At 41.2% G+C, this 26,492-nt stretch overlaps 2 protein-coding genes across 6 annotated transcripts in view; both read left to right on the forward strand.

Moving 5' to 3' along the window:
* The first annotated feature begins 1,740 nt into the window (after positions 1-1,740).
* Positions 1,741-16,347, forward strand: bud23 (BUD23 rRNA methyltransferase and ribosome maturation factor). Its single transcript, XM_052106518.1, has 12 exons — positions 1,741-1,872; positions 7,559-7,596; positions 7,678-7,773; positions 7,860-7,942; positions 11,078-11,174; positions 11,251-11,347; positions 14,903-14,953; positions 15,060-15,145; positions 15,238-15,283; positions 15,358-15,419; positions 15,650-15,739; positions 16,017-16,347. The coding sequence occupies exons 1-12, from the start codon at positions 1,825-1,827 to the stop codon at positions 16,069-16,071; spliced, it is 849 nt and encodes a 282-aa protein (XP_051962478.1). The 5' UTR covers positions 1,741-1,824; the 3' UTR covers positions 16,072-16,347.
* Positions 16,348-16,470: 123 nt separating this feature from the next.
* Positions 16,471-26,492, forward strand: part of stx1a (syntaxin 1A (brain)) — an 89,827-nt gene continuing 79,805 nt past the window's right edge. For all 5 annotated transcript variants that reach the window (XR_007968765.1, XM_052106517.1, XM_052106514.1 and 2 more), the window contains exons 1-2: positions 16,471-16,731; positions 25,120-25,194. Coding sequence is in view for 4 of the 5 variants with exons in the window: in XM_052106517.1 (XP_051962477.1) it covers positions 16,702-16,731; positions 25,120-25,194 (105 nt within the window). In the remaining variant the exon portion in view is untranslated. The remainder of the gene's footprint in view (positions 16,732-25,119; positions 25,195-26,492) is intronic.

Genomic DNA, 26,492 nt, shown 5'->3' on the forward strand with positions numbered 1-26,492 from the left:
TGTTCTCCCCCAGTAACACCAGCATCTGATCTGATCTCCCCCAGTAACATCAGCATCTGATCTGTTCTTCCCCAGTAACACCAGCATCTGATCTGATCTCCCCCAGTAACACCAGCATCTGATCTGATCTCCCCCAGTAACACCAGCATCTGATCTCCCCCAGTAACACCAGCATCTGATCTGTTCTCCCCAGTAACACCAGCATCTGATCTGATCTCCCCAGTAACACCAGCATCTGATCTGTTCTCCCCAGTAACACAAGCATTGGATCTCCCCCAGTAACACCAGCATCTGATCTGATCTCCCCCAGTAACACCAGCATCTGATCTGATCTCCCCCAGTAACACCAGCATCTGATCTGATCTCCCCCAGTAACACCAGCATCTGATCTGATCTCCTCCAGTAACACCAGCATCTGATCTGATCTCCCCCAGTAACACCAGCATCTGATCTAATCTCCTTCAGTAACACCAGCATCTGATCTGTTCTCCCCCAGTAACACCAGCATCTGATCTGATCTCCTCCAGTAACACCAGCATCTGATCTGATCTCCTCCAGTAACACCAGCATCTGATCTGATCTCCCCCAGTAACACCAGCATCTGATCTAATCTCCTTCAGTAACACCAGCATCTGATCTGATCTCCCCCAGTAACACCAGCATCTGATCTGATCTCCCCCAGTAACACCAGCATCTGTTCTCCCCCAGTAACACCAGCATCTGATCTGATCTCCCCCAGTAACACCAAACCTCACTTCCATACAGAGCAATAGGCATTATAATACTATCAAAGATCTTACACCAGAATGCCAACTTGGGCATTCGAAGGGTCAAAGATAATAATGTATTTTAAAAGTTCAATCAGTATTTTCACCTTTAATATTTTCATTATTCGTGTAAATACATTTCCAGATTAGAAGCAGCACACTGACGGCACTGTCATGTGTATACTGTTACTTTCCTAACGCTAGTCAGGATGAACCAATCACAGTCGTTTGTGATTATTGGATAAGACGCCATTAAAGAAGGGTCCATACACGAAATTGGTGTCTTTTCCAGTTAAAAAAACATGATTTTTAAAAAGATTTTAAACATTATATTAGACAAAGAAAGTGTTAATAAATTGCACTGTGCCATTTAAATATATTGACAGTTTTACATTTTTAAAACGTGTATACATTTTTTGCTCAAAGTGTTTATTAGAAAGAGAATATCCACTTTTTAATTATCAGTTGTTTTCTGTACAAATCATGATATACTGGATGACAATCGTCCCCTACTGACAAACAGAAAACAGAAAATAGGACACCCTTGTAAAGCTGAAAGGATGATGATGTTCATATGCCAAACTCAAGGAGAAGTTGGAAACATCCTTTTAAAAGAAAGATGAAAAACACTTGTGTAAATAAAATTGCCAGCAAATACTCATAGTTAAATGTTTGTGTATGCATAGAAGACACAAGTCATCGCTTTCACCTTTTGACACAATGATTGTTGAAGTGGATTTCTATTTGTTTGTTAGATATCAACACTTTCAATGCATATTTTTATGCGATGATACGTTATAAGATAAAACCCGTTAGGAGAATGTCCCACAGGAAACAGTTACTATCCACTTGCTCGAAATTCAACACATGGAAGTAAACTGTATTCTGCATGCTTTCACTTGAGCGTGTTTGCAGTTATAATGTATGTATAATTCAAGTCTTTATGTTTCTTCGAAGCACGCGTGTTGTCTGGTAAAGATGACGTCATCAGTGTTGGCCACATGGTTGCGCGCATATGTTGTGATCTGTGTTTCAGTGTATTTTCATCAGTTTCATCATGTCTTCCAGCTGTCGTAGACCTGAACACAAGGCTCCTCCTGAGCTGGTGAGTGAAGCGACATTATTACAGCTTTAATGTTCAATGTAGAGACACTGTAGATCAGACATGGGCGACTTTGAAGGTGGTGAGGGCAACATGTGTTCTCTTTCTACCAAGGGCCTGTATCGATTTCTGGTCAGTAGTTGTAATACAGTTGTATCCCAAATGCAGTCTTTACATATTAACTATAACCAGTCCTCAGTCTCTCCAGTTGCTCATCCCAGCGGTGTGATTAACTTCATACAGTATTTATCACCAGCTGTCCTGCAAGAAACTTACACTGTAGATATAGACAATACAACATCTAAAGAATAGTTGATTAACAACCGTGTGTTTACAGTGTGATGATGAGCTGTTTCTGGATCAGTTCTGTTCAGCTAGATGAGGGATATTCATTTAGTTTCACTTACAATAACACTTAAATGGATATAAAAGCTGAGAATGAGCATTAAAATGAAGTTCATTGATTGTTGTGCCTTCATGAATCCTATACTTAATGAACCAATACTAGTTAATTACTGGAGAATCATAAAGTAAAAAACAAACTGATTATATTTATTTTAGGGCTGTCAATCGATTAAACATTTTAATCAAATTAATTACATGGTGTCCTGATTAATTAATCATGATTAATCGCATATACAAATATTTCCTGAGAAAGCCCCTCATATAACAATAATTCAATATATAAGATTATACATATTTATATCAATATATAATTATACATAGTTATCTTTAAATATAAAATATATATATATATTCAGATAATTCAAATACATCACATTCTTGTGGCAGAAGAGATCATCATTTATAATACAAAAAGCGGCTTTAGAATACAATGTATTGTTTATTACCATATTATTGATCATAAGTCAATCATTGACACACAGTTCACAGTAATCCATTTCACAAGTGAATTTATCAATCAGAGATTTATTATGAGGGCTTGTTTAAGGACCGTCAATGTTCACCTGCGTCAGACATGCTTGTGTAGCGTCTCGGGTGTGTTGCGTCATAAACATAAAATGTTTAGGTCACTGTGTCAAATTAAATATAGTTTAACCCTCTTGGGTCTGAGGGTGTTTTGAGCCTGGAGAAGTTTTAACATGCCTTGACATTTGTGCTTTTTTCAGTTGCTTAAAAACACATTAACCCTCTGGGGTCGACGGACGCGCCGGCGTCCTGCTGGATATTTTCGTCATTACAGCAGAAACAACATAAAATTCTCCATCATTTTTGGGGCATACAGATAAGTGTAAGACATCATTAGAGACTATAAAGTGTCTACTTTTATTTGTGTACACTCAAAATAACAGCAAAACCATGTGCTTTTGTAAAATAAATATAATAAAAAGGGTGAGCTTTCAGCAGTCTCTGTGTTCACGAGCATATTTCAGAAACGCGTCACAAAAATGAACTGTCTTAAAAAGAACATTTGTATTTTGAAGAGAGACTTGGTCCAACCAAGGATACAATTTCAGACGAGTAAGTCAATTAGTTTTCATTAGCTGACATGTTATTTTATATAAACGTACATATTTTACTAGTAGGACTGTTTCCAGACTTGCCAGCCAGGATTCAGAGTATTGACATTTGAAATATATCCTAATAAGCAAGTTTTAGTTACATTTAAATGCTGTTTCGGCTAAAGCAGGTATTTATATTGTATGCTGTTTGATATAAATATGATATGTAATATGATATAAAAATAATATGAATGTTTAGATTATATTTTAACTAGCGTTTATGCTGCCTCATTATCATCAACAAAGCTTGTGCTTGCAAATATGTGTTCAGGTTAAATGAGTAAAATGCACTTTAAATATGCCCGTATTACTTTTTCATAAAAATTAAAAATGGTGGAGAGGTTATATGTCTGATGTTTGAAAAAATATATTTTTAATATTGTCACAACCCAAGGAATCACAAGACACAACACTCATGAATTTAGGACAAACAGTTCAAAACTTGCATGCAAAAATAGCCAATTTTTACATTTCTTGACAATAGGTGGCACTGTCACCAACCTTTGCATGTTACCTCAGCTCCTGGTCTTGATGAAGCAAATCAAATTCTTTTCGATAGGACAAAGTATTGCTAAGATACAGCCTTAAATCCATTTTCATGTTGACCTCGTTAACTTCACGTTGGCATAATTTCTGAACGACAGTACAAATAAAAATGTTCAGGTCCGTTCTGTGCGGCTCGATCTGGATTTTTTGAGCCATTGTTTGGACAAATTGGACCAAGTTTGAAGGAGGATATAGCTGATATCAAACACAACTGAAAGAAAGAAAAGTCCAGATACGATTTTCATTGCAACTTCTAAATTGTATTCAACTTGCCCAGAGCTGGGCTTGAACTGGGGCCCTTTCGATCTCCACGCCAGAAGGGTACACTGCACAGACCACAGCACTGAGAGAAGGTTTTTAAAAAATAAAAATTATATATATATATATATATATATATATATATATATATATATATATATATATATATATATATATATATATATATATATACACACACACACACACACACACTCACCTAAAGGATTATTAGGAACACCATACTAATACTGTGTTTGACCCCTTTCCCCTTCAGAACTGCCTTAATTCTACGTGGCATTGATTCAACAAGGTGCTGAAAGCATTCTTTAGAAATGTTGGCCCATATTGATAGGATAGCATCTTGCAGTTGATGGAGATTTGTGGGATGCACATCCAGGGCACGAAGCTCCTGTTCCACCACATCCCAAAGATGCTCTATTGGGTTGAGATCTGGTGACTGTGGGGGCCATTTTAGTACAGTGAACTCATTGTCATGTTCAAGAAACCAATTTGAAATGATTCGAGCTTTGTGACATGGTGCATTATCCTGCTGGAAGTAGCCATCAGAGGATGGGTACATGGTGGCCATAAAGGGATGGACATGGTCAGAAACAATGCTCAGGTAGGCCGTGGCATTTAAACGATGCCCAATTGGCACTAAGGGGCCTAAAGTGTGCCAAGAAAACATCCCCCACACCATTACACCACCACCACCAGCCTGCACAGTGGTAACAAGGCACGATGGATCCATGTTCTCATTCTGTTTACGCCAAATTCTGACTCTACCATCTGAATGTCTCAACAGAAATCGAGACTCATCAGACCAGGCAACATTTTTCCAGTCTTCAACTGTCCAATTTTGGTGAGCTCTTGCAAATTGTAGCCTCTCTTTCCTATTTGTAGTGGAGATGAGTGGTACCCGGTGGGGTCTTCTGCTGTTGTAGCCCATCCGCCTCAAGGTTGTGCGTGTTGTGGCTTCACAAATGCTTTGCTGCATACCTCGGTTGTAATGAGTGGTTATTTCAGTCAAAGTTGCTCTTCTATCAGCTTGAATCAGTCGGCCCATTCTCCTCTGACCTATAGCATCAACAAGGCATTTTCGCCCACAGGACTGCCGCATACTGGATGTTTTTCCCTTTTCACACCATTCTTTGTAAACCCTAGAAACGGTCGTGCATGAAAATCCCAGTAACTGAGCAGATTGTGAAATACTCAGACCGGCCCGTCTGGCACCAACAACCATGCCACGCTCAAAATTGCTTAAATCACCTTTCTTTCCCATTCTGACATTCAGTTTGGAGTTCAGGAGATTGTCTTGACCAGGACCACACCCCTAAATGCATTGAAGCAACTGCCATGTGATTGGTTGATTAGATGATTGCATTAATGAGAAATTGAACAGGTGTTCCTAATAATCCTTTAGGTGAGATATATATATATATATATATATATATATATATATATATATATATATATATATATCTATATTTAGAAATTTAGTAAGGATGCAATAAAACACCAACATTTTAGCTTATATTGAATAAGCATTTTGACCACTATGTGGCGCTGTCTCCAAACGGCTCAGGTATGCTCAGGACATCTTTTTAAACTATAAATATCATAAGATTGTAATGGGTGGAGTTTAAATGTCCATTTGAATCATCAGGAGGAGAGTAATCAGACAATAAATACAAGTGTGTCTATAGGACAAATATTTCAATAGATACATTCAAAGTTAATTTTTGTACAGGTGGTGCAAGGTCATAAAGTATGACCTTGCAATCCCAAATTTGGTATAAGGGCCATTCATGCCCACCCCTATCATTGTGTCAAATTGTATAATTTTCCTATGTACAGATCATAAGGCTGCCATAGACTCCCTTCCATAATAATAATAATAATAAATACAGCTGCAAGCAGCCATTCCGGGGCCAAGCCCCCTAAATTGCCAATATGGCCTACAGGACCTAGAGGACCCTCAGTTTGACTATGGTGTATTTTGCAAATGCACACTGGTTTACAAGGCACCCCAAGCAGGGTTCGAACCTGTAACTTTCCGTATTACTGCTCTGTGCACAATACACTGAACCATGTTGCTTTTGGTTGACAGCCACCAGAGTGCCATACTATGCTGACAGTATGCACAGCCAGTCTTCAAAGATGAAAATCAGATTTCTCGCAATAAGTTTTACGTGCCCTCATGATGTTGCGTTCCCTCTCAATAAGTGTTGCGTTCCCTCGCAATAAATTTACCATGGTTTTACAACCTTAACCATATTTTAATGGTATTTGTAGTGAAAGCATAGTGATAATACATGAAAACAAAAACTGTGGTGATATAAATTGAAATTTCGTGTGTATCATGGTTTTACTATGCATGAACAATTGATAATACTTTTACAGCACTTATTAATCTTGGTTAATGTTAAATTCTAGATTTACAAAATTTTAAACATTTTTAAAATCAAATGTTGTATATGTGAAAATTAGTTAATGCACTATAAACTAACAATGAACATTTGTATTTTTATACATAAATAAAAATGAATGAATATTGAAAAAAATATTTTGTTCGTCATTAGTTAATGATGCCTAATGTATTTACTAATGTTAACAAATGTAACCTTATATTAAAGTGCTATCAAAATTGTAGACTGTAGTAACCATAGATTTTGGCAGAAAACTAGTTTTTCCATAGTAATATAATATGATTGTTGTAGGTTAACCAACAGTTTTTTTTGTGTGGAAACCACGGTTTAATACATTACGCTGTATCCATATATAATAGTAACCATTGTTTTAATCTTGTGATTACTACAGTTTTACTACACATGTCATGGCATTTGTGTAAATCAAAATAACCACAAAATTATTATTTTTATTACCATAGTTTTTCTGTATTAGTACTATTTATTAAAAATAGTGGAAATTGTAATTTTTATGAAAAGGCACATTTTGTTCAGGTCATTCGGACAAACCCTGAGAAAAAACGTTTGATATTCGTGACTTAATTTATAATATTAGTAAATATATATATTTTACCTTGAGTTTTTTTAAAACTCTTTTTAAATGAGTGATTCATTTGTGTACACTTTTGAAGACATTACATTTTGTAAAAATACTATAAATGTTTTTCAGCAGTTTATGAAACCAAAATGGACAAAGATTACATTTTAACGAACTTGACACATGTGATTTAAACTAGATATTTAAAAGATTTGACTGACAACATACTTTAATATGTCACATAACCCTTACCTTCTACTTGACCTTATGTACAAAAGATGTCATGTTTGTTTAGATCATTCAAATTCATTTAATAGATTTTTGCTGATTTATTTGTTGTTTTTATTTATTTACAGTTCTACAATGAGGAAGAGGCCAAAAAATACTCCCAGAAGTGAGTGTACATGATGATGAAATGTTCAGTGACTGTGTAATGTCTCATGATCACTTAGTAATATTATTGTGTGTTTTGTAGTTCTCGTATGATAGAGATTCAGACGCAGATGTCGGAGAGAGCCGTCGAGCTGTTGAATCTTCCTGAAGATCAGTCATGTTATCTGCTGGATGTGGGGTGAGAATCTCACTGAACGTTTAACACACGCTTGACTTCAGAATACTGTGTTTACATGTTTTTTTTTACTATGTTTCATCTGTCAGCTGTGGCTCTGGACTGAGTGGAGATTATTTATCTGAAGCGGGTCATTATTGGGTTGGTGTGGACATCAGTACAGCGATGCTGGGTGAATGCACACGCACACAAACATGCACACACACGGACACACACACAAACATGCACACACACGGACACTCACACATACATGCACACACACGGACACTCACACATACATGCACACACACGGACACACACACACAAACATGCACACACACAGACACTCACACATACATGCACACACACGGACACTCACACATACATGCACACACACGGACACACACACACAAACATGCACACACACAGACACTCACACATACATGCACACACACGGACATTCACACATACATGCACACACACGGACACTCACACATACATGCACACACACGGACACTCACACATACATGCACACACACGGACACTCACACATACATGCACACACACGGACACTCACACAAACATGCACACACACGGACACTCACACATACATGCACACACACGGACACTCACACATACATGCACACACACGGACATTCACACATACATGCACACACACGGACACTCACACATACATGCACACACACGGACACTCACACAAACATGCACACACACGGACACTCACACATACATGCACACACACGGACACTCACACATACATGCACACACACGGACACTCGCACATACACGCACACACACGGACACTCGCACATACACGCACACACACGGACACTCGCACAAACACGCGCACACACGGACACTCACACATACACGCGCACACACGGACACTCACACATACACGCACACACACGGACACACACGGACACTCACACATACATGCACACACGGACACTCACACATACATGCACACACGGACACTCACACATACATGCACACACACACGGACACTCACACATACATGCACACACACGGACACTCACACAAACATGCACACACACGGACACTCACACATACACGCACACACACGGACACTCACACATACATGCACACACACGGACACTCACACATACATGCACACACACGGACACTCACACAAACATGCACACACACGGACACTCACACATACACGCACACACACGGACACTCACACATACATGCACACACACGGACACTCACACATACACGCACACACACGGACACTCACACATACATGCACACACACGGACACTCACACATACATGCACACACACGGACACTCACACATACACGCACACACACGGACACTCACACATACATGCACACACACGGACACTCACACATACATGCACACACACGGACACACACGGACACTCACACATACATGCACACACACGGACACTCACACATACATGCACACACACGGACACTCACACAAACATGCACACACACGGACACTCACACAAACACGCACACACACGGACACTCACACATACACGCACACACACGGACACATACACGCACACACACGGACACTCACACATACATGCGCACACACACAGACACACACACGGACACTCACACACACGGACACTCACACAAACATGCACACACACGGACACTCACACATACGCGCACACACACGGACACTCACACATACATGCGCACACATGCGCACACACACGGACACTCACACATACACGCACACACACGGACACTCACACACACAAGGACACTCGCACATACACGCACACACACGGACACGCACACATACACGCACACACACGGACACGCACACACACGCACAAACACATGCGCACACTCGCACAAACATGCGCACACACTCGCACAAACACATACACATTCATGCGCACACTCGCACAAACATGCACACACATTCATGCGCACACTCGCACAAACACACACATTCATGCGCACACACGGACGCACACACGGACACACACACACACGCACAAACATGCGCACACACTCGCACAAACATGCGCACACACGGACTCTCACACATACATGCACACACACGGACACTCACACATACATGCACACACACGGACACTCACACAAACACGCACACACACGGACACTCACACATACACGCACACACACGGACACATACACACACGCACAAACATGCGCACACACTCGCACAAACATGCGCACACACGGACTCTCACACATACATGCACACACACGGACACTCACACATACACGCACACACACGGACACTCACACATACACGCACACACACGGACACACACACACACGCACAAACATGCGCACACACTCACACAAACATGCACACACACAGACACTCACACATACATGCACACACACGGACACTCACACATACATGCACACACACGGACACTCACACAAACACGCACACACACGGACACTCACGCATACACGCACACACACGGACACATACACGCACACACACGGACACTCACACATACATGCACACACACACGGACACTCACACACACGGACACTCACACAAACATGCACACACACGGACACTCACACATACGCGCACACACACGGACACTCACACATACATGCGCACACACATGCGCACACACACGCGCACACACACGGACACTCACACATACACGCACACACACGGACACGCACACATACACGCACACACACGGACACTCACACACACAAGGACACTCGCACATACACGCACACACACGGACACGCACACATACACGCACACACACGGACACGCACACACACGCACAAACACATGCGCACACTCGCACAAACACGCGCACACACTCGCACAAACACATACACATTCATGCGCACACTCGCACAAACATGCACACACATTCATGCGCACACTCGCACAAACACACACATTCATGCGCACACACGGACGCACACACGGACACACACACACACGCACAAACATGCGCACACACTCGCACAAACATGCGCACACACTCGCACAAAAATGCACACACACGCACAATCGCACAAACATGCACACACGCACACTCGCACAAACATGCGCACAGACGGGCACACACGGACACATAACACAATCATGCATACTCGCACACATGATCACACACACACACTCACACAAACAGTCACAAACGCATACACACACACCCACATACAAGCACACACATACAAACTAACACAAACATACACGCACACACTCGCTCACACAGAAATAAGCACACACACATACGCATGAAAATGTGCTCAGTTGTGTTGTGTTGTGTTGTGTGATGTGCAGATGTTGCGTTGGACAGAGATGTGGAGGGTGATGTGGTGTTGGGTGACATGGGTCAGGGTGTCCCGTTCAGACCTGGAGTGTTTGATGGCTGTATAAGGTACAGATCCAGTCAGAAACACTAATAATATAGCTGAATGTGAGCTCACATATGAGATCTTTGGTGTTGTGTTCAGTATTTCAGCACTGCAGTGGTTGTGTAACGCAGATAAGAAAACTCACAGTCCTCCAAAGAGACTGTATAGGTTCTTCAGCTCGCTGTACTCATCACTGGTGAGATACACATCTTCTACACAAGTCTTTATTATCTGCTGAGTCATGACTGATCTACACGAGTCATTTATCAAACATTAAAAAAGCTGTCTGAATACGCCCCTCTTATGCTGTTGGTCAAATAAACAGATAGTCCCGCCCCCTACTCAACCCATTGGTCGAGTGTATGTTATTGTCTCTCAAAACAAACAGGACTTTTCTTAGTGCCACAGGGACACAGTGTTTACAGTTTTCAAGAGAATGAATCTATGAATGTCTTCTAGTTGTCTCTGCATATTAAACTGGTATTTAACACTGAAAAAAAGTACATAAGCTTTAAAGAAATAGTTCACCTATACATAAATTCTGTCATCATTTACTTGCCCTCATGTTGTGTGAGTTTATTCAGTGAAACACAAAAGGAAATGTTTTTATGATTGTGACTCACTTTAAAGGTTGAAAAGGAGCCAAATGTGTCAAAGTAGTCCATGTAACTCTTGCATCATATTCTGAATGTTTACAAACTAAACAATGTGTTCAGTTATCACTGAAATATACAGTGGCAAGAAAAAGTATGTGAACCCCTTAGAATTAGCTGTTTTTCTGCATTAATTATTCATAAAATGTGATCTCATCTTCATTGAAGTCACAAGTGTAGACAATGTGCTTAAGCTAACAACACACAAACAATTATATTCTTTCATCTTTTTTATTGAACACATCCCATTAAACATTCACAGTGCTGTGGAAAAAGTAAGTGAACCCTTGGATTTAATTACTGGATTACACCTGTACAACATTCAGGATTTTGGCCCATTCTTCCTTACAGAACTGCTTCAGTTCAGACATATTCTTAGGATGTCTGGTGTCTCTCTTGAGGTCATTCCACAGCATCTCTATTGGGTTAATGTCTGGGCTCTGACTGGGACAATCCAAAAGTCATTCTGTAGTGAATTTACTTCAATGTCTTGGGTTATTGTCCTGTTGCATCAACCAACTTCTACTAAGCTTCAACTAGAAACAGCCAACCTGACATTATCCTGTAGGATATCTGGATAAACTTGGGAATTCATTTTTCCTTTGATGGCAAGCGGTCCAGCCCTGAAACGGCAAAGCAGCCACAAATCATGATGCTCCCTCCACCATACTTCACCGTTGAGATGATGTTTTCATGTTGGCATGTGGTGCCCTTTTTACGCCATACATAGTGCTGCATGTTCTTCTCAAACAGTTCCACCTTAGTTAATCAGTCAAAAAAAAAAATTCCGGTAGTGCTGTGGAGTGTCAAAGTGGTCTTTGGCAAACTTCAGGTGTGCAGCAATGTTTTTGCTAGAAAGCAGAAAGCCTGTTTAATGTTTTCTGTATAGTAGACTCATGAACAGAGATGTTAACCAGTTCCAGTGATTCCTTCAAGTCTTCATCTGTCACTCTAGGTTTATTTATTACCTTGAGTCATCTTAGCTGGACGGCCACTTCTAGTGAGAGTACCTATAGTTCTAAATCATCTCCATTTATAGACAGTTTGTCTAACTGTGGACAGATGAATATCTAACGGTCACTTCTAGAGAGAGTACATATAGTACTAAATCATCTCCATTTATAGACAGTTTGTCTAACTGTGGACAGATGAATATCTAACGGCCACTTATAGAGAGAGTACATATAGTACTAAATCATCTCCATTTATAGACAGTTTGTCTAACTGTGGACAGATGAATATCTAACGGCCACTTATAGAGAGAGTACATATAGTACTAAATAATCTCCATTTATAGACAGTTTGTCTAACTGTGGACAGATGAATATCTAACGGCCACTTCAAGAGAGAGTACCTATAGTACTAAATCATCTCCATTTATAGACAGTTTTTTTAACTGTGGACAGATGAATATCTAACGGCCACTTCTAGAGTACCTATAGTACTAAATCATCTCCATTTATAGACAGTTTGTCTAACTGTGGACAGATGTATATCTAACAGCCACTTCTAGAGAGAGTACCTATAGTACTAAATCATCTCCATTTATAGACAGTTTGTCTAACTGTGGACAGATGAATATCTAACGGCCACTTCTAGAGAGAGTACATATAGTACTAAATCATCTCCATTTATAGACAGTTTGTCTAACTGTGGACAGATGAATATCTAACAGCCACTTCTAGAGAGAGTACATATAGTACTAAATCATCTCCATTTATAGACAGTTTGTCTAACTGTGGACAGATGAATATCTAACAGCCACTTCTAGTGAGAGTACCTATAGTACTAAATCATCTCCATTTATAGACAGTTTGTCTAACTGTGGACAGATGAATATCTAACAGCCACTTATAGTGAGAGTACCTATAGTACTAAATCATCTGCATTTATAGACAGTTTGTCTAACTGTGGACAGATGAATATCTAACGGCCACTTCTAGAGAGAGTACATATAGTACTAAATCATCTCCATTTATAGACAGTTTGTCTAACTGTGCACAGATGAATATCTAACGGCCACTTCTAGAGAGAGTACCTATAGTACTAAATCATCTCCATTTATAGACAGTTTGTCTAACTGTGGACAGATGAATATCTAACAGCCACTTCTAGTGAGAGTACCTATAGTACTAAATCATCTGCATTTATAGACAGTTTGTCTAACTGTGGACAGATGAATATCTAACGGCCACTTCTAGTGAGAGTACCTATAGTTCTAAATCATCTCCATTTATAGACAGTTTGTCTCACTGTGGACAGATGAATATCTAACGGTCACTTCTAGAGAGAGTACCTATAGTACTAAATCATCTCCATTTATAGACAGTTTGTCTAACTGTGGACAGATGAATATCTAACGGCCACTTATAGAGAGAGTACATATAGTACTAAATCATCTCCATTTATAGACAGTTTGTCTAACTGTGGACAGATGAATATCTAACGGCCACTTCTAGTGAGAGTACCTATAGTACTAAATCATCTCCATTTATAGACAGTTTGTCTAACTGTGGACAGATGAATATCTAACGGCCACTTATAGAGAGAGTACATATAGTACTAAATCATCTCCATTTATAGACAGTTTGTCTAACTGTGGACAGATGAATATCTAACGGCCACTTCTAGTGAGAGTACCTATAGTACTAAATCATCTACATTTATATGCAGCTCTAACCCACACCTCCAATCTCAATTCATTAATTACATTTCCAGATTTGCCAACACCTAACTCTAATTAGCTTTTGTTGAAGTCTTTAGCCTAGGAGTTCAATTACTTTTTCCACAGCACTGTGAATGTTTAATGGGATGTGTTCATAAAGATATGAAAGATTCTAACTGTGTTGTTAGCTTCAGGACCTTGTGTTTGTCTATACATGTGAATTTAATGAAGATGAGATCACATTTTATGACAAATTAATGTAGAAAAACAGCTAATTTCAAAGGGTTCACATATTTTTCTTGCCACAGTATGTGTTTTTTTTTTTCTTTTACTGCTTGTCTTCCCTATAAAATTATTTTCCTCAAACTGACAGGAAACACATAGTCCTTTATAACAATATGAGCTGATAAACTGACTGTTCATGTTGTTGTAGGCGAGAGGAGCGCGTGCTGTCTTTCAGATTTACCCAGAAAACTCTGAGCAGGTCAGTGTTTCATGAACACAGTTGTGTGCTGTTCACTTTAATCTTGTCAGAGGAACAAATGAATAAAATGCGAGTTGAGATGTAGTTGTGTTGTTTGTGTGGTCAGTTGGAGTTGATCACATCTCAGTCCATGAAAGCCGGATTCACAGGAGGAATGGTGGTGGATTATCCCAACAGCAGCAAAGCCAAAAAGTACAAACTGCAGCTGTTATTATCATTCATCAACACAAGTATATGTAATCATCATAATGAGTGACTTTATAATCTTCACCTTTTTTTCAAAGGTTTTTTCTGTGTTTGTTTGCTGGCGTATCAGGCGTTTTACCAAAGGTATGTACAGCATCGGTGTGAACACATGAACGCACAGGTGACTGTGATGATTGAATGATTTGTGTTGATTTCAGGGTTTAGATTCAGAGAGTGCCGACAGACGAGTGTCAAATCAAGTTCAGTTCACAGCGCAGAGGTACACACATGCACACACATACACGCACACACACACATACACGCGCACACACACACACACATGCGCACATACACACACACACACGTGCGCACACACACACACACACACACACACACACACGTGCGCACACACATACATGCGCACACACACATACACACACACACACACACGTGCGCACACACACACGCACTTGATTTACACTTGTCACCATCTGCTCCTGTCAATTAAAGGTCCCGTTTTAAAGCGATGAAGGGAAAGTCTGTGAAGAAGAGCAAAGACTGGATCGTGGAGAAGAAAGAGAGACGCCGTCGACAGGGGAAGTATGTCTCGTTCTCTACTTATAAACCTCTTTAACATGAAGTATCTCACAACTGCTGCTTGAGTTTCATATTAACACATGTGGAAGAGAAAGTGTTTTTACTGGTCACTGTTCAACATTATTTTATCATCACATTTTTTGACAAATAAATGTTATAAATAGTTACAATATTCCACGTAGTCTCTCATTAATTACAAGTTCATTATTGTCATTTGCCTTGGAGGAAATGATGTTATTTTAAACATCATTGTTTATACTTCCCCTCTTTGTTTTCTCAGGGACGTAAGAGCCGACACCAAGTACACGGGACGTCACAGGAGACCACGCTTCTGACCCGTCTCTACATTGTGTGCATTCATGTGCTCAGGATTTCTCCAGTTTACAACACATTTCTATTCTTACAGACTGATTTAGAGATCACGTGATCCACATATTGCAGGAAATCAACAACATTTGCAAAGAATTGGAATCTGAGTTCATTTGTATTTATAACATGAACAGATTTGAATCCATTCAGAATCACTCATAATAAATTCTGCAAACAATGTTTATGTTGTTATGTATACACTGCTGTGAAAATATGATTACCAATAATTCAAATAAAAATATCCAATAAACAAGAATGAGTAAAATCATGAATCACTTTTAAACTTTGAATAAGATGTTTTATTTTCTGTTTGTAAGCGCTGGATCCCATTCCACACTCTGTCCATATATGAAGCACAGCAGAAAGAATGGAACTGAAGAACATTTTAAAACATTCTTCATGTTTTTAACATTTGAATCCATTTTTATAGGCAGAAATGCTGTAAGTATTTCCTTTAACCCCAATCATTAGACCTGATGTGATGATGTCGTTCTCGAAACACACTGATCGATATCGTGTGTACTAAGCGCGTGAGATGATCAGTTTGACGCTCCGCTGCGCGAGCGATGAGCGCGTCAGACCGCTGCGAGTGAAACATGAAGGATCGCACGCAAGAACTCCGACATGTGAGTGTTTCTGAATCATCTCATAATCTGTCGAGTGCAACTTATTCATTTAAGGACAGAAGTTCATATTAATGATCTTTAAACGACAGAAGGCATTATTGAATGTTTAATAACAATCACATTTTGAATGTCACTGATCAATAATAATCTTTCAGAGCTGTATTGTCACATTAGTTTCTCCTGTTTGTAATAAAATTGTTGCCATTTTGTGGGAAATGAAATGAACGATCAATATAAATCGATTTGAATTGAGTTTTTCATCCGGCGCGGAGTGTGTGTGTGTGTGTGTGTGTGTGTGTGTGAGTGAGACGCACGTGCGGTGAGTTATAATGTTTTACGCGCCGAAGAGATGCTAAAATACACTCATTTAAATATTCATGAACATAATTAACATTCACAGCTGCACGTATAACAGATCAAAGTTTTTGAAATGTATTTGACCATTCTATATGATCAAAGAAAATAACAATGATATTATTTAAAGTATTTTAGCAATAGCAATACCATATTTGAGAAAGTATAAATGGCAATAGTTATTGCTAGTTAGTGTATTGCACAAGTAATCACAACAGCGCTGTAGATATACATCATTTCCTTTGAAACACAATGTCTCTGAAAATGAGGTGATTCAAACCTGCTGTAGTGCATTTGATGTGTATGTTGTGTTTTTGATGTTCCAGTTGGTCTCAACTGATCCAGAGCTGTAGATTGATCTCAGCACTATTAATCATTGACTAATCTTACACTAAACAAACACACATGACAGCGGTTCAGTCGTGCTGTGTTTCAACTATTGATTCACTTTGTGCTGCTTTTTATTTTCATGTTGCACAGTCTCTTTAGTGTGTTCAGTTTTTACTGAGATATTCATGTTCAGAAGCTCTTCAACACGTCATGGATGTGAGTTTCCGGATCAATGAGCCCGTTTACATGCATACCCTGATAACTTCCAAAAATCAGCTTATTTAACTCTTTAAAAAGATTTCCTGTTTCAGTGGCATACCTAAAACTCATAACTCGACAAAATCTAAAAAAAGGAGGGTCTAGTGTTTGGTATCTCTGTGAAGAAAACCTTTAATAGTATAGAGCAGGGGTCAGGAACCTTTTTTCACTAAGGACCCAATTGTTTTTATTTTTGGTTGATGCATTTCTCGAAAGAGTCATACCACAAACCAATAATTTACTATTTTCAAAAACAAAGTTTTTCAATAAAATAAAATGTTTATATTGCCCATAGACTACTCAAAAAAAGCAAATATGCAAATATTAATAGGTAACATGTTGCAATATGGAATTGAGTACACGTGTTTGTGCAAGTCTCCATAAAATGACAAATGTAACTTCCCTTTTGGGCTGGGCGATATGTACATTTACATTTATGCATTTGGCAGACGCTTTTATCCAAATCGACTTGCAGAGCACATATTACAGGGACAATCCCCCCGGAGCAACCTGGAGTTAAGTGCCTTGCTCAAGGGCCCAACAGTGGCATCTTGGTGGTGTTGGGGCTTGAACCCCTGACCTTCTGGTCAGTAACCCTGAGCCTCCACCACTGAGCCACCACTGCCCCATATGTTTTTGGCCAATCTCCAAGATCGTGAATATTTTTGCTTCATTGATTTTGCTTTAAAATTGTATTAATTTATTGAAACACGAAAAACTTGAACAAAAGACATTTCTAAATTCAAATTGCACTTTAAATGAAATGAAAAAGCAATACAAATAACAAAGTGATAAAAAAAACATTTACCATCACGCAAGTATCAGTATGTGGCAACAGGTGCAAAAAAACTATTCTTGTGTTCCCAAAAAATGCTGCCAAATGTGTGTTCTTATCAAACGTGTCTTGTATTACCTTATGATTTCATCACTTTCGTCTTTGTTTATTTAATACAAAGATACCTGTATATATTTCTGAACCTGCAGAGTTGCGTTCACAATGTGTAAGAGTGAACTAAACTCACAGCACCTCACGAGATGATCAGAGATCATGTGCAGCATTCTTATAGACGACATTATTCTCCCAAACAGTTTTCAGTTGGATGAAACAGAGAAAAGGAGTGAAAACTCTTTACATGCGCTTGTTCCACGAGACAGGGTCCCGTTACACGCCTGTGAACAAACAGCAAATCAGACACGAGCATTGACAGCTTTTCTTTTATCTGTTTTTAAACATATAATAAAGTATGTTTCTTCAAACACGTCAGCATTTTTGTCGTGTCACTCCGAGACACCTTTTGCAGGTAGATGAGCAAAATTACTCGTGCATGAAATACATTTGGATGAGGAGCTTGTGAACTGGATCGAGCCTCGTCTCATTTTACATATTGTTAAAAAATAAGGAATATTCATAAAATCTCTCATAGAACATGCTCTTAACAGCTAAGATCAATAGTTATTGGGAAACGAGTCCCAGAACTCTATGAATGTGCTTGTGTTGGAGAAGTGCTTTCATTGCACTCAGAGTTCACCGCGCGCACATCAAATCAGACGCGCATCGGCGGCTTTTCTTTAGTCTGTTCTTCGAAATATAATCACATTTCATCAAACATGCATCTTTGTGTCTAATTTCTTGTAGTATATCACGAGAAGTCTTACAGGTCGCCTTCCACAGTGGCTGGTACATCAGCAAAATACTCTGCATAAAAAATCCACATTTGGACACAAACCTTGTTCACCAGAAGTAGGCTGTAAAATTCAGAAGAAAGGAAACCAAAACAGTGTCATTGACTTCAAGCTTTGCAATCGCACCCACACTTTCTGCTTGAAAATTATCTCTAGAATGTGTTGGTGAATGGTGAGAGACTCGACGAGCCACTTGTGACTCGTGACCCATAGGGTCCCGATCCCTGGTATAGATGACGATACATTCTGAGACTCTCAGCCTAAGAAACTGCTGAAAATTCACCAAATAATTAAAATTTTTTCTTATTTTTCTCTGGGTGTAAATACACTGACTCTGAAAAACTGTTTTTGTTTTGTTCCCAATCAAGTCAACTGTATCTGAGAAAGATGTTGTGTTGATCCGACAGAGCAATCAAAAGTTATAACGTTACAATTAAAAAAAAAAGTTTTTTTGCTTTTCATGAACAGGGAAACAAATTCCATACATTACAAGTAAAAGTCAAACATTATACATAGCTATACTTATATGTACTGTATATGCACACACTCACACACATTCATATGCATATTAACATATACACATATTTGTCCATACATATTCACTTATTCTTATTATACAATCTGCATACATGCATACAACAACCTACATATACCTTGGTCAGACATACATCTTGGTAGAAAATTTCATAAGTAAACCAAAGAAATATAAATGAATATACAGGAAAAAGAAAAAACTGCTGCTGACTTATCCTGTCTCGTAGGATATTACACGTTCCCTATAACTTTAACAAGAACTAAAACTAAAGGCAGTAACAATCTTCATTAACCTAATTGTCGGATGTTATTAGAATATTTCCTTAAGAATTTAATAAGCAATATCTAAGACCAATCAAAGCACACAGAGCGCACATCTATCCTTGACCAATAAGCATTTCAAATGATACATCAAGATTGCCAATGAAAGATTTTATTGGGTTCCATATTTTTTCAATTCTATTCGATAACTTATATCTCAGCTCTTCTAGAGTGGACACAGACTCAGTTTTCCATTTCTGTAAAATTGCTTAAAAAAGTTTTTAAAGGAAAATTCTCCTCCCGGCCCTCCACCGGGGGACGGAGTGGTCTTACCATCTCCGGCGCTAACGTCTTGGGCTCTGGGTCGTCCGTCTCAGGAGCGCCTGGGAGCCTTCCGGGTCCTCGAGGGGGTCCGTGAGACGGGGGGTGTCTGCTTCCTGCGGAGCGCTCGACGCGTGGGCTGAGAGCTGGGCCCAGGTTGAGGCGGAGCAGCTTGTCGTTTCCTCGCAGGGGGACGCCCTCGGGGCGGCAGGTTTGCAGCGGGGCAGGATATGTGATATCGCCTCCGTCTGTTTCTTCACCGCTGAGAACTGCTGGGTGAATTCCTCGACGGTGTCGCCGAAGAGACCGAACTGGGAGACTGGGGCATCGAGAAAGCGAAGCTTGTCGGTCTCACGCATCTCGACCATGTTCAGCCATAGGTGTCGTTCCTGGACCACGAGGGTGGCCATCGCCTGCCCGAGTGACTGCGCCGTGACCTTCATGGCTCTGAGGGCGAGGTTGGTCGCTGAGCGCAGTTCCTGCAGCACGTCGGGATCAGGGCTACCCATGTGCAGTTCTTTGAGCGCCTTGGCCTGGTGGACTTGCAGGAGGGCCATGGCGTGCAGGGCGGAAGCGGCACTTCCGGCGGCGCTGTAGGCCTTCGCTGTCAGCGAGGATGTTGTCCTACAGGCCTTGGAAGGGAGTACAGCGCAACAGCCCTATCCACCGGGGGGATCGTCGTGTACCCGTGGCGGGGGGGGGCGCGGCTGTGAGCGGCATCGGGACCCCAGGAACCAGTCATCCAACCGCGATAGCTGTGGGGAGGACGGGGGATTCCAGTCCAAGCCCACGCTTGCGGCGGCCCGGGAAAGCATGTCGGACATCTGAGCGTCAGCCTCGGCTTGGGCGTGCTGGCCCGAAGGCAGCAGCCCAAGGGAGTCATCCGCATCAGACATCAGCAGCGAGCTCATCCACCTCTAGCTCTAGAGGATAGGCAAGCTGGCTGTGAGGCGAGCTGCTGTTGCCTCGAGCACGGACGGGAGTCAACGAGCGTGCCGGGGGACGGGTGGTCCGAGGGGGGGTACCCGACGGAGCCGCACCCACTGCCATTCCCGAATCGCTTCCAGCGCCACTCGCACCGTCCTCAAGCCCGTGGGAAGAAGGAGCAATGCGAGGGGCTGCTGGAGTGGCTTGCTTACGGTTGTAAGCGAGCCGCGACCGCAATGTTGTCATGGTCATGTTCTCGCAGTGAGAACATGAACCATCCACAAACGCAGCCTCGGTGTGATCGCTGGCCAGACACACGAGACAACGCCTGTGGCCGTCTGAAGCGGAGAGCACTCTACCGCATCCAGGAACTACACAGGGGCGGAAAGGCATCTTTACAAAGACGCGTCCTGAAAAGGACGTTCAATGCCGCTGTGTATTTGCTCTTTTAGAGAAAATTACTCTTTTAAAGAAAATCACTCTTTTAAAACACGTCTGAGTTTTTTATACTGCGCTGTCGAAGCGGCCAGGGGCAATATACACTGCCGTGCAAGGAGAAGAATCGCCGCTGTAATGCGCCCTCAATCCAACAGCATGCAGTAGCGTCAGAGGAATACAGGAACGGGTGTGTTTCATGCGAACAGCATGCACAACCATCGGCTCCGAAGAAAATTTCTGAATGAACTCTAGTATTTGCCTCGCCTTTATACCCGTATGTCCAGGGGCGGGGTATGCAAATACTGGCTGCCAACTTCTCATTGGCCTTTTTTCAATGGATCAGAGGGATATTCGGCGCTCAAGAGAGACCCCTAGTGTCGCTTCTCCGACACAACGTGGAGAGAGCGACAGACGGGGAACTATTTATAATATTCTGCACTAAACCCGTCAGGGCCAGAGCATTTATTATTAGGGAGGATAGTGACAACTTCATTGATCTCTTTTAAAATAATTTCCTCCTCTAACATTCTAACAGCTTCACTTAATCGGAGAAGATTTATATTAGATAAAAATGCATTTATTTCATTAATGTCTATATTTCCTTTAGACGTATATACCTCTTTATAAAAGAGGTTCATTTCTCCATTTGGGATCGGTTAAAATTTCTCCATTCTCTGTCCGGATCTTATAAATGGCTCTGGATGCTTGTGACTGTTTCTGCTGTCCAGCTAGTTGTTTATGGGGTCTCTCACCTAGTTCAAAATACCGTTGCTTAATCTGGTTAAGCTGTTTAGCAATTTTATTTGCAAGAATAGAGTTGTATTCACTTCTTAATGCCACAATTTTATTTAGAATAGACGAGCAATAATTTTGTTTATAATCTCTAATTCAGTAATTAAGGTATCTATTTCATTCAATCTCTTTTTATTTTCTTTGCTTTTCCTTATTTGAAATGAAATGATATCTCCCCTAATAACCGCTTTCATCGAGTCCCACAGTACTGGGTCGTTCACATTACCAATATCATTTTCTGACAGATAGAATGCAATTTTGTCTTTTATGTATTCACAATATGTAATATCGTTCAATAGGGAGTTGTCAAATCGCCAATTACACGTTCCCTTCTCTGACTTCAGTCTTAGATCCATGATCTGATATTAATCTGTTGTTATATTGAGTGGACCCAACAGTGTGCAACAATTTAGAATCTATAATAAAAAGATCAATTCTAGAATAAGACTTGTGTACTGATGAGTAAAAAGAATATTCTCGAGCAGATGGGTTTAAACACCTCCATACGTCTACCATATTGAAGTTTTTCAAATAACTTTGTAAAGTAGCTGCAGATTTACTTTTTGTGGTGTGTCTAGGCTGTGCATCTTTTACTGGGTCAATGACACAATTATAGTCACCCCTATAATCACATTAGATAACGTAATATCAGGTATTTTGTCTAAAACCTTTTCAAAAAAGGACAGGTCATCATAATTAGGACCATACAAGTTAACCAGTGTGATAGGAACTGAATTTATTTCACCACATAAAATGATGTATCTACCATTATTGTCGTTTATCGCCTGTTTATGTATGAACGGTACATGTTTTTTCACAATAATCGCGACCCCTCTTGCTTTGGTAGAAAAGGTCGACTGTATATCTGAGCTGCCCATCCAGGATTAAGAAGCACCTTTGCTGTTTGTTTGATATGAGTCTCCTGCAGAAATGTAATTTCAGCTTGTAATTTATTAAGATGCATATACTGTATACGGTACGTCTTTTCACTGGGTGATTCATACCTCTCACATTCCAACTCAGAAGCCTTACTGTGCCTTCTCCGTGTGTCTGACCTATTCTATTCATATTTAAATATTTGTATTAAAATAAGAATATGTACTAACATCCGATGAGAGTTTAGTTTAACCATACCTTTCGACCGAACTGTAACTGTATCCACCTTTACCCCAACCATCTTCCCAAGAACAAGAACCAGAACAATAAAAAACAGAAAAGACATTATCTCACACCACCCTCCCCAAACATACAAACAGTACTGCCGCTCCCTACATGCATACTACGCAGTCTGCCTATGGCACCAACTCCCTAGGGGGGCACCATCTTACCCTAGGAGTGCATCAGAAAGCCCACCGGCTGTCCTTACTGGCACGTTATACGTTATTCAAGGACACGAAAGCAGTTGTGGAACACAGACAATCGCCTCACACTCATATCACAGAATCACCTTCCCTCACAGTGACAATAAGTGTAGATGGGAACCAAAATCTGTACTTCATGCTGAGATTCCTACATTTCTTCTTTATTTCGACAAAACGGTATATCTGTTTCAATACATCCGCTAGGGCTGCACAACTAATCAAAATCAAATCAAAATCATGATATGACCTTATCGATTATTAAATTGAAAAGGGCTACGATTTAGAAGAAATAAATAGTCTACTTGCTTCAAAGTTTATGTGTGCTGCTCTGTCACATAACCAACCTCACATCCCAAGGCTTCGCCTTCCGCGGCTTTGACCCTCGAGCCTCCCACGGCTCTGCCTTCCATGGCTTTGCCCCTCAAGCCTCCCACGGCTCCACCCTCAGTCTTCCATGGCTCCGCCCTCAGAGCCTCCCACGGCTCTGCCCTCAGAGCCTCCCACGGCTCCGCCCCTCGAGCCTCCCACGGCTTCCACCCTCAGTCTTCCATGGCTCCAGTCCAATGTCTGCGGCCGCCTCCTATATATTGGCCTATCGACGACTCTGCTCTCTGGATATCGGCATCAGCCATCAAAATACCCATATCAGTCAATCACTAGTCAGTGTGTGACGTTTCATAGTTCTGTTGGTCACGCGTCCTGTCTTCATACGGATTCGCAGGCCAGAGTTCACAAAACTTGAACTTTCTATACGCAGTGTTGTACATGAGGTTGTGTTACCTGTCTCCCCTGTTTGGATGCGTTTGAATGGGAGCGAATAGAGCGCAAAGTGTAGTGCAAACGCCCCTTAACCTGGCAAAGGTTGTCAAATCCTGTGATTATTTTATCCTCAAACTTGTTTATTGTATCCACGCAGAATCTTGTGAACGCAAACCTGTTTCTAAAAACAGACTAATACAAAGTCCTGTTTGCTTTTACTCACAGAAGGTCCATCAAACCAGCCAATCAGATGAGCACTTATTATGCAGAGAAAGATTTTTACAGTTTTGTGTGCCATACACGATCTGTGGGCCATCTGAGATTGAAATGGACTAATCAGCTATTAACTATTAGTGTTTGTTTTGATCAGGGGAAAGAGGCAGGAGAGGAGGATGACGTGACTGTTGGTGTTGAGAAAGGCTTCATGGACGAGTTCTTTGAGCAGGTATGATATTAATATTACTCATTCACATATTAGAAATATATCAAGTGGTGGTGGTGTACTGGTCTAAGCACATAACTGGTAATCTGGTAATCAGAAGGTTGCTGGTTCGAGCCCCACAGCCGCCACCACCATTGTATCCTTAAGCAAGACACTTAATCCAGGTTGCTCCGGGGGGATTGTCCCTTTCGATAAAAGCGTCTGCGAAATGCATAAATGTAAAAGTATCAACAATCTTACATTTCCTGAGCTCTGCCATTTGGAATTTGAGTCTTAGAATCTTTTGATACCTCTGTGTTCCATCTGTGCAAGATGTGCTTCTGGATCAGTGTTATTGTTGATCCTGTAACAGCAGTCCTGTCAACTAATCAGATTTTAGGGTTGGTTAAGAGCTTTGATTGTGTGTAAACGACACAAGATACATGTGTTTTATTCTGAAGGTTTCTTGTTCTCTTACGAGAGGTTCTCTCGTATTGCGTAAGCTAGCTTACGCTACGGGAAAGATTCATCTTTTCTGAGATATTGAAGCCAAAAAATTATCCTTAATTTTTGTATCCATTGTCAACGCAGTGCGGCAGCTGCAGACCTTGAGCGAGCTAGCTAGCGAGCTCATAGGTTGCTCTGCGGCAACTGCTGCAGCCTATAGACGAGCTTGGGCGAACTCGCATCCAATGAGAGGCGTCCGCGCGCTCACTGCATCAAAGCCCGCCAAAATGGGCGTGACTAGAGTGCATATAAGCGTAGTTCGTAGGCTGGAACCCTGATTTTCATCTCTTCAGCGAAGCTCTCCGCATCGCTGACCTGGAAGCCGCGTCGCCGTTTGAGGGGCATCTAGCAAGCGTGGACAGCGCTAGAAGAAGCCGGCCGTCTCAGCCACCTTCAGCCATCCTGCGAAGCTACGCCATCCGACGACGTATCCTTTTATTCAGCAAGCTAGTTCTCACGAACTATTCACAAAAGAGTACGAGCGTCTTTTTCAAGATGCCTCGCTCCACTTGCGCCTCATGTCGCGCCTTCTCAGCACAGGAGACCGCCACATCATCTGCGCTCTCTGCCTGGGACTGGGGCACGCAGAGCTCGCCCTCACTGAGGGCGGATGCGATTTCTGCGAGGAGCTACCGATGTCGACCCTGCGGGCTCGACTCGAGCGGTCAAAGCAGAAACCGCCGCGCCTCTACCCTCAGCCGCGCAGGAAGAAGCGCCGCTCACAAAGGCTGCCAGAAACTGTGGTTGAAGCGACTGCCTCGCCGGAGCCTCTCCTCGAGCATCGCTTTCACCCTCCCGCCCCCGGACGCGCAGTT

Source organism: Xyrauchen texanus, chromosome 36 (genome assembly GCF_025860055.1).
Source record: "Xyrauchen texanus isolate HMW12.3.18 chromosome 36, RBS_HiC_50CHRs, whole genome shotgun sequence".
NCBI classification, from domain to species: Eukaryota; Metazoa; Chordata; class Actinopteri; order Cypriniformes; family Catostomidae; genus Xyrauchen; species Xyrauchen texanus.

Excerpts from the sequence above, each read along its gene's own strand:
- bud23 (XM_052106518.1), top strand. The coding sequence starts at position 1,825 with ATGTCTTCCAGCTGTCGTAGACCTGAACACAAGGCTCCTCCTGAGCTG. Across the intron at positions 7,597-7,677 it reads GCCAAAAAATACTCCCAGAA|TTCTCGTATGATAGAGATTC; the intron begins GTGAGTGTACAT and ends TGTGTTTTGTAG. Across the intron at positions 14,954-15,059 it reads ACCCAGAAAACTCTGAGCAG|TTGGAGTTGATCACATCTCA; the intron begins GTCAGTGTTTCA and ends TTGTGTGGTCAG.